This window comes from Neoarius graeffei, chromosome 9 (assembly GCF_027579695.1).
Source record: "Neoarius graeffei isolate fNeoGra1 chromosome 9, fNeoGra1.pri, whole genome shotgun sequence".
NCBI lineage: Eukaryota > Metazoa > Chordata > Actinopteri > Siluriformes > Ariidae > Neoarius > Neoarius graeffei.
This window is the reverse complement of record NC_083577.1, coordinates 35,927,217-35,937,217: the sequence shown is the minus strand read 5'-3', so window position 1 is coordinate 35,937,217 and position 10,001 is coordinate 35,927,217. Positions and strand designations below refer to the sequence as shown.

Below are 10,001 nucleotides of genomic sequence, written 5' to 3'. Positions count from 1 at the left end.
TATAGCAATGCAGGTATACAGTTTCCCTTTTTATTTATATTTTATCGCTATTTCAAAAAATATAAAGTTTTTGTCATAGGATTCTGGTATTAGCTTATAATATTAAATAAAAGTATGTTATTCTTTTATTTCCCTTTTTTTAAAGTAACATGCTGCTTTTGAATATGGCAGTTTTATGTTTTTATAGGTCAATTTTTTTCATGCAGTCTTTTTTTTTAATTATTTTTCTTTTAAAATAACTTTAAAGTCTCTACACAGCAAGAGCCAATTTTCCTCCTGTAAGAAGACCCTGGCCCTTGTACATGAATGAAGGATGGTCTAATCCATAACATATGGGGGGAGGAACAACCCCAAAGTTGTTAATGCTAATGGTACCTGTCCATCAGTTATTGTCTTCAGTCTGTCAAACCAGTCTGATTAAGAAGTATAGTCCTGTATACATAGCCCCAGAGAGAAGGAACAGCCCTAAGCACCTCTCAACCACTCTTTTAAAAAGCAAAGGTCCATGTTCCAGAGGAGTGCCCTCTTTTGGTTGATGAGCAGAAATAGCCTTCATCCAGACTAACTCGTTTAAAACTGATACCACTTCTTATCTTTGCATTTCAGCATCAGCTGTGGAAGACAATGAAAACCAGCATACATATTAGTATGAAGCTAAAAAGAGCTCACTGCTGCTTAAAATCCATGCACATAATATTTCACATTGCAATTATTTGAATTGAACATGCTAAATATATTAATTCTGTAAGTCTACATGAATTTAATAGGAATAGTGGACCTCTCATGCTCCTTTTCCACCAAGGCAGTTCAAGGGCTGGTTTGGAGCTGGTGTCTAATCTTGAACCAGTTTTTTGTGTTTCGACAGCCAAAGAACCGGCTCTTGGCCAGGAAAACTGGTTCCAGAGTGTCACCAATACTTTGCTGGTCTAGCGCCAAGAACCGCTTACATCAGGTGCTTGGGGCGGGATTATCATGAACAACAAGACCAAGTCAAACTTTCTGACCATCAAAAAAAACCAACCAACCAAACAAACAAAAAAAAAACCCCACAGAGCTAGTGTAGTGTCTAGTCTGCCTAATCCCGTAGTCCACCATTCTTGTTGTGCTTGGTGCTAGCATTGCTGATGTGGCTCTATGGTGGTTCTTTGGAAGAACTGCAAGTTGAACCAACTCTGAACCGGCAGTAGCACCAACACAGAACTAGTTCCTATTTCGCATGGGTGGAAAGCAGGTATCAGAGTGTGGCTTTAATTTAAGGTGCGTAAGCGTCACCCTGTTCCACTCATTTGGCCACACCCCTCCTTGAGGGCAATGGTTGTGGTCTTGATCTGGACCCTGAATGGCATCTGAAACTTGGGCAATGGGAAATTTGTTTATTTTCATGATTGATGTTCATATCCCATATGTATACATATCTGCACATATCTGACAAATCATCTTAGTTCAGATAATACACCTTTATTCGAGTATGACCTGAGCTGTTACGCATAAACAAGTTTTTTTTTCTCCTTTCCCTTTCTGTATTACCTCATGAGCGTGTTTGGAGAAGGTCTCGGCGCTGGCCATCATTTGAGCCGTCCTCTCCTCCAGCTCTCCTAGTCTCTGTCCTCTCTCATCCAGGGCAATGCGAGCACGGGCAAGATCACCCACTGCCCCGCCAGCTGCTACTCGTATGCCCTCCACGCTGCCCTGGCCCGGTATATGCTGGGCCAGACTTCGAGAAGCTTTCCCTGCTGCTGCCTCACCAACTATACATAGGTATATTAAGAGATTCTTTGTAATTTAGCTATTCACAAGTAAGATCACACATTACACAGATGATTGAGGGGTGCACTCACAGAGCTCTTCTCGGTCAAAAGTCTGTGCGTTGCCCCCAAAAAATCCCTTCAGGAAGCCTCGGTTTTGTGCCTCAGGGGTCTCAGTGGGTGTGAAAAGCTCCCCTAGCATCTCCTGCAGCCAATCAGTCAGTAAGTTATCAGTGACCCATACATTTGTATGCGAGTGAAGTGTATGTGTACAATTGTGGTCAGAAGTTTACATACAGTGACATTAATGTCATCTTGGATATGAATGTCATGGCAATATTTGGGCTTTCAGTAATTTCTTTGAACTGTTCTTTTTCTGTGGCAGAATGATTGTACAGCATACATCTTTCATTAAAAAAACACTAGAATTTTGTGCACAAGTTTTAATTTTCTTTGGGTTTTCTGAAATCAACACAGGGTCAAAATTATACATACAGGGTGAAAAATTTACATACGCTCACTTAGATTATTAATTCAGAGCTGCTGAAACTTCCAAAATGTCTCTTATCTTGCCAAGGCCGAGGTCTCTTAACTTCCTGTTAGTGATCATGATTGATTACAGTTGGTAGCTTCTCTGTGCCTTCATAAAAAGGGTTTGTTTACAGCACTCACTGGCTTGACCCACACACAGTAAAATGGGAAAGTCCAAGGAGCTCAGTGCAGATCTGAGAAAGCGGATCACAGATATACACAACTCTGGAATGTCTCTTGGAGCCATTTCTAAACAACTGCAAATTCCAAGATCAGTTCAAACAATTGTATCCAAGTTATTGTGAGGTGTAGTCACTTTGCCAAGCCACTTTGCTCCAAGAAAACCCAAACTGTCACCCTCAGCTGAAAGGAAATTGGTTTGGATGGTCAGGAACAACCTGGGAACCACCATGGCACAGCCCTGCCATGAACTGGAAGCTGATGGATCACTGTCTACAGTTCAGATCACCATGGACTAAGAGGCTGCTATCCAAGAAATAACCCCCTGCTCCAAAATTGACACCTTCAAGCTTAACTAAAGTTTGAAGCTGACCACACTGACAAAGATAAAGCCTTCTGGAGGATAGCTGTATAGTCAGATGAGACAAAGATTGAGTTGTTTGGCCACAATGACCACCATGTACAGAGGGACACTGTACCAGCTGGTGGTAGGATCATCATGCTCTGAGACTGTTTTGCTGCCAGTGGAACAGGTTCATTGCACAAAGTGGATGGAATAATGAAGGAGGACTACCTCAGAATTCTTCAGCATAAACCATCAGAAACTTGAAACGACTTGAGACTTGGGAGTTACAACAGGACAATGAACCCAAACACACATCAGAGCTGGTTATGGAGGATAAAGCAGGCTAACATTAAGCTTAAAACAAGTCCTGACTTCAACCCTATTAAAATATATGGACCATGCTTATAAGTAGAGTCCATGCTAAGAAAAAAAAATTAATTGAACTCTATCAATTCTACAATGAAAAATCGTGAAATATCCAACCAGAATTCTGCCAGAAGCTTGTTCATGGTAAATAAAAATGTTTGGTCAAGGTCTCATCTCATTATCTCTAGCCGCTTTATCCTTCTACAGGGTCGCAGGCAAGCTGGAGCCTATCCCAGATGACTACGGGCGAAAGGCAGGGTACACCCTGGACAAGTCGCCAGGTCATCACAGGGCTGACACATAGACACAGACAACCATTCACACTCACATTCACACCTACGGTCAATTTAGAGTCACCAGTTAACCTAACCTCCATGTCTTTGGACTGTGGGGGAAACCGGAGCACCCGGAGGAAACCCACACGGACACGGGGAGAACATGCAAACTCCGCACAGAAAGGCCCTCGCCGGCCCCGGGGCTCGAACCCAGGACCTTCTTGCTGTGAGGCGACAGCGCTAACCACTACACCACCGTGCCGTGTTTGGTCAAGGTGAATCTTGCAAAGAGAGACATTTTACCCAAATATTAGGTGTGCTGTATGTATATTTTTGACCCTGTGTTGATTTCAGAAAACCCAAAGAAAATTAAAACTTGTGCATCAAATTCTAGTGCTTTTTAAAGCCGTATGCTGTACAATCATTCTGCCACAGAAAAAGAACAGTTCAAAGGAATTACCGAAAGACCAACTACTGCCATGACATTCATATCCAAGATGACATTCATGTCACTGTATGTAACTTCTGACCACGACTGTGTATGTTTTATTACTATACACTATAGAGGTACTATGAAATTCAAAGGCAGCACTTATGTGATTTTGAATGCCAACATTTCAGAAACAATTTGACGCTACACTTGAACTAAATCATTCTATAGACAGGCTTTCTCCAGGTTTCCATTTATTCCATCACTAGACTAGAGGAGGGGGAGGGAGACAGCTTGCAAGGTGCACCAGGGCTCAGCTCAGCAGAGCTTAAAGCATCTATGACAAGCATGACATTTCACTTCAGTAGGCACTGTCACTGCCCTCCCCCCACACACTGTATAATTGTGCACACAAATGCATGCTCACACATTCATTCATTCAGTCACGCACGCATACACACACACCTGCAAATTATCACACATCTCCTGGCTGTAGGTGATGCGCTGTATTTCTGTCGGAGAGCTCAGGTAGAGGGCCTGACCACCATTGGTGAAACAGAATGTTCTAGCAATGCGCATGTCTGTTAGCGGCAGGTAGTGTACATCCAACAGAGGCCGTAAACTTGGCAGGCTGCAACATAAACACAGAACCACTCAAGCATTTACGGCACTGGAAGGGAATTTTTTTTTAGGTCTCTCTTTTTTATCTGCAAACAAACTAAAATCGGTTATTTCAGTTATTTTATATTATATAAAGAGACACAGAAAAATTAGATCAAATAAGAAATACATCAGTAGTCTGTTCATTGTTCAATAAATAGCACTGAGAGGGATCATTGCTTGGCAGTGCCAGTTTATTGATTGCATCCAGGGATAACACCAGGATTAAGAGTGTCTCCACATTATTCGTAGAATTAGGACTAGGATTAGGGAAATCAATGCCTCTAAGGATTAAAGCCTTAAGGGATTGGATCAGTGCCAATGTTGAAGTAATAATCAACAGATAGTAGAAGCATTTGAACAGAAAGAAATATTTTGAGGCTGGAATAGGGTATTTAGACTTCAATCATTAGAAAATTGTAAAGATCACAAAAGGGAATTTAGAAAATATGCGATGGAGACTTGAGGAAATTTTATAAACTTCTATTTTCACAAAATAATAACCAAAAATCACCAAGCAAACTCAGCATTACTTTGGAACAAAGCATTGCGTTAAATGCTAATAAACAACTCTCTTTCTGCCAAACATGAAGTGACCATTGAGTGAACCTGAGGATCATGACATGTCCGTTGGCACAGAAGCAGGCCAGGCACACGCTGTTGGAGACGGCTACCACATCAGCACGTAGTACGAATGATGACTCAGTGATGTTGTGCACATAGAGACAGGCCTGTGAGGGCATGAGGAAGACCTTGGCTTGGCGCTCAGAGCACACAACAGCCAGATGGCCCTCGCCGCTGGCTTCCTGCGAGGAACAGGGTGAAAAGTTGACCAACTTTCTCCTGCGTGGCCGATCAGGGTCCTCAGTGCCATGCGGATTTCTCCACACCTCATATGCACTGTGGATCAAAGCACCAGTGCAGTCCAGAAACCCAAAATGCAGGACCGAACCTTTCAGCATTAAGACTGTGCCTGAGGAGGAGAGGTGAAGAGAAAGAATGAGATGGAGAAAGAAAAAAGGAGAAAACATTATGGAGAGAGAGAGAGAGAGAGAGAGAGAGAGAGAGAGAGAGAGAGACAGACAGACACTATATGAAGAAGGTATATCCATAATGCTTGGTCCAAAAGGTCTATCCATAGGGTTTTCCCTAAAGATCTATCCACTGGGTTTTCCCAAAAGGTCTATCCATAGGGTTTTCCCAAACAATCTGTCCATAGAATTTTTTTTGTGAAAAACCTTTCCATAGGATTTTCCCAAAAGGTCTATCCAGATCTGTCCATTGGGTTTTCCCTAAAGGTCTATCCACAGGGATTTCCCCTAAAGGTATGTCCATAATGCTTGGCCCAAAAGATCTATCCATTGGGTTTTCCCTAAAGATCAATCCATTGGGTTTTCCCTAAAGATCAATCCATAGGGTTTTCATGAAAAATCTTTCTCTAGGATTTTACCAAAAGGTCTATCCATAGGGTTTTCCCTAAAGATCTATCCAGATCTATCCATTGGGTTTCCCCCCAAATATCTATCCATTGGGTGTTCCCAAAAGGCCTGTCCATTGGGTTTACCCAAAAGATCAATCCATAGGGCAGATTATATATATGAGCAGAATCTTTCCATTAAAACAATGGAATCACAGGCTGCCTTCTATATCATTGGCAAATGAAATTTCTGCTTACTGGTGGGTGCAACGGTGACGGGTTCCTCTAGCCTCTCCTGCTCATCAGTGGCAATGGATAAGGGCACTAGCAGAACAAGGCCCAGGCTGGTGCCCACCCATAAACATGGTGTAGGCAGTGCATCTGACTTGCGGCCGTACGACTCTGCAAACTGCAGCGTGGTCACAGCCTCTTTGGTGTCCCGGTCTATACTGGAGACGCTGGAACTCCGTGATCGACTGAATGAATTTTCCCGACTCTCTGAAATAAAAAGGAGCAGGGAATGGAGGAGAGGGGGAGAAAGAAAGGAAGACAGGAGAAGAAGAACAAAATGAGAGGGAACACAGAGAGTGAGAATAGAAATGGAAGAGAGAGAGAGAGAGAGAGAGAGAGAGAGAGAGAGAGAGAAAGAGAACACTTTAAGAACTTGGAGTTGAGCTGTAAAATAGAAATATCAAGTTAATATAATCTTTATACATCATAAAATGAACTTTCCAAACGTTCTGAAAACACTTCAAGAAATAATTTAAATGTCATCATTTGTATCATTGACAAATACATGACTACAAACAGGCAAACAGGACAACATGACAGTGGAAACAGAAGATCTAATTGCATTGTTTTTCCATTTTACAAACACCAAAAGCCTTGTACTCACATGTATACTCACGTACACACACACACACACACACACACACACACACACACACACACACACACACACACACACACAGACCAATGATTTGCACTGTTAAAAATCAACCCTTTTTAAAGGTCTGTCTTCAGTATTTCTCAGATTCATGCACTTGTTTAAAGCAGGACTCTCTCTCTCTGTCCCCCCCAAGCTGTAAATTAGCTGATGCATCTCATTTTACTACAAAGGTCAATTATTTAAATGTAACAAGAATCCATGTAAAAAAGTGAGAGTATATACTCGGCAGAATCCATCCATTTAAATTTCTGATCACACTGTAGAAATAGAACATTCACAGAAAATGCATCAACATTAGGCAACATTTCTTACTGAGGGATCATTATTGTTGTCTCTTATAATGGCTAAAGGAAAGATTAGCAAATTATTAAAAAACTGGTGACCAGTTAACCCACATATCCATAATTCATTCCAGTTGTTCATTACAATAACACAGATCCGATATTGAATTCAGTGCGTTCATAAACATCACATTCGAATTTAGACAAACACGTTCTCCTATTCTTCTTCTGATAAGTTAAGCTTGACCATGTGTACAAGTTTTGGCCAACATTTCTACATGCAGTGAAATGGGAACGTCTATTTCAAAGCCAGCGTCTAGAGACAGGTGATAGATGTGGATACGACACTGCTGCAGGACAGAAACTGAAGAAAGACAACGTGTTTAAGTCCAAACCTGGAGACAAAGAGAAAAAGCTTGACCACTGAGAGCATTATTGTAACAGGATGCAAAACGATGAGCGACAGGACTGGACGGAGTGTGACAAGACGAAACAGGAGCCAAGGGATTACATGTGATCCCTAGATGTCCACTCCTTACCTCTCTCGCTCCAGGAGTAGGTGGTGGTGTGGTGCTCATCGTGTGAGTACATACTGACACCATGCAACTGCTGCAGCATGGCCCGTCTGGACGGATAACCTATCCATCGTACACACACAGACGATGCACAAACGTACAGCGCACCATATTCATGGCACAACCAAAAATATTCATGACACATACAATGAAACATGACAGAGCAGAATCAATCACACACACACACACACACACACACACACACACACACACACACACACACACACACACACACACACAACATGCATAACATATATATATATATATACACACACACACACACACACACACACGAGAATGACACGAACGCAAAAAGATTTGAACACACACACACACAGACACAAAAGTACAGACAAGCTTACACAAAACCAGTGTTTGGACAAAGACAGAGAAGGAAAGAAAAGAGACATAACTGTTCAAGAGAATCAAAAAAAGAAAGCAAGACGCACTTGAACATTTTCCAAAAGAACACAATTTAGAATCCTGGATGCAAAGACGGCCACCATGAGAGTAGTTTTTTTTTTATACAGTTTTTAAAGCTTTTAGAGTCCTGGTAAAAGCTCACTGTCAACAGCTCTAATCTTAGAGCTCACACAGCTGTCTGTGGCCCGTTTTCCCCCTTTGGCTGTTGCGTGCAATGATGAGTTATCACAGTGGCCCACGGCTCTCCTGTACTGCCTACATACTATGAATTGAGAAATCTTCTTTACTGCAAGGGGTGAGTGAGGAGAAAAAGTGTATACAGAGAATATGTGTAGGGATATGAGTTTTGTGAGGTCACGTACAGAAGCAGGGGCATAGCTGGGGGGGGTCCTGGGGTGCCCGTGACCCCCCCCCCCCCCCCCCCCTTTGTTGGACCATACATTTTTTCAATAGCCACATAAGAATATTAGAAAAGCGCCCACTGTAATTTTTCTAACTTTTTTTAGTCACTTCAGCCTCATTAGGGTTTCTATAACCTTGACTTCCTGTGGTTTGGGCGCGAAAACCCAGTTTGTCAGAGTGTGTGCGGGAGAGGCGGATGCAAGTGCAGATATGTTAAATAATACACAGTGCGATATGAGCATAAAGCGCGTGAAACGCACACAACAGGAAAAGGAAACAGGCAGGAGGTCAATCGAGGCACGGACAGAATATCAGAGGCAAAACTATACAAGATCAAGGGACGAGAAACAGGAGTCAAAAAACCAGGAGGTCGACAGGGACAGGAAACAAGGCTCAGTAAGGCACACTAGACGCGGTGTAATACTTCACATCGTCCTTGCATGGGCGCGGTCTTTAAATAGTCCAAAGATAGTTAATTGATTAAAGACAGGTGTTCTTTGTTAACAGTGCGCGTACCAGAGCTCGTTAGGTGCGCACAAAGGAGGCGCGCCTTCAGGTGCACGAGCCAAGGTGCGCAGGACTGACACAGTTCTGTGCAAGCGCAACATGATCGCACTAGAAAGCACGGTCAAGCTGCCAGTGTAGCTGCAGTCTCTTTAGTTGCAAATTACGAGTATTTCCTCGTGTTAATAATTCATCTCATCTCATTATCTCTAGCCGCTTTATCCTTCTACAGGGTCGCAGGCAAGCTGGAGCCTATCCTAGCTGACTACGGGCGAAAGGCGGGGTACACCCTGGACAAGTCGCCAGGTCATCACAGGGCTGACACATAGACACAGACAACCATTCACACTCACATTCACACCTACGGTCAATTTAGAGTCACCAGTTAACCTAACCTGCATGTCTTTGGACTGTGGGGGAAACCGGAGCACCCGGAGGAAACCCACGCGGACATGAGGAGAACATGCAAACTCCGCACAGAAAGGCCCTCGCCGGCCACGGGGCTCGAACCCGGACCTTCTTGCTGTGAGGCGACAGCGCTAACCACTACACCACCGTGCTGCCCGTGTTAATAATTTGCAATGTCAAAACAAGCGAAACTTTCCTCCTTCTTTCAACGTGAAGAGAGGTAAGCAATTTATTATATATTTTTTCCATCAAAGTTGCATTTTGTGGCTTCGAAGCTAAGTTTTAGTGTGCTGTTTCTAGAACACAACATCAAGAAAACGTGGAAGAAACAGCAATAATGAAAGAGCTACCTAAAACTAGCAATGGTAACCATTTTTTTGTTACATAATGTACTCAGGCTGCCAGTCAGTGTGTGACCCCCCCCTTTGAAAAATCCTAGCTACACCCCTGAGAAGTCCCAGCATAGATGCACAGACTGCCCAAAGGCTAAATGCCTAATTTATAAACAC

The 10,001-nt window shown here is 42.8% G+C and overlaps 1 protein-coding gene across 3 annotated transcripts in view; it reads right to left on the bottom strand.

The window, feature by feature from the left end:
• Positions 1-256: 256 nt before the first annotated feature.
• Positions 257-10,001, bottom strand: part of stxbp5l (syntaxin binding protein 5L) — a 294,368-nt gene continuing 284,623 nt past the window's right edge. For all 3 annotated transcript variants that reach the window (XM_060928664.1, XM_060928666.1, XM_060928665.1), the window contains 6 exons: positions 6,209-6,448; positions 5,143-5,506; positions 4,339-4,504; positions 1,839-1,950; positions 1,528-1,748; positions 257-612 (listed from right to left, as the gene is read on the bottom strand). In XM_060928664.1, coding sequence (XP_060784647.1) covers positions 571-612; positions 1,528-1,748; positions 1,839-1,950; positions 4,339-4,504; positions 5,143-5,506; positions 6,209-6,448 — 1,145 coding nt within the window. In that variant the 3' untranslated portion in view covers positions 257-570. The remainder of the gene's footprint in view (positions 613-1,527; positions 1,749-1,838; positions 1,951-4,338; positions 4,505-5,142; positions 5,507-6,208; positions 6,449-10,001) is intronic.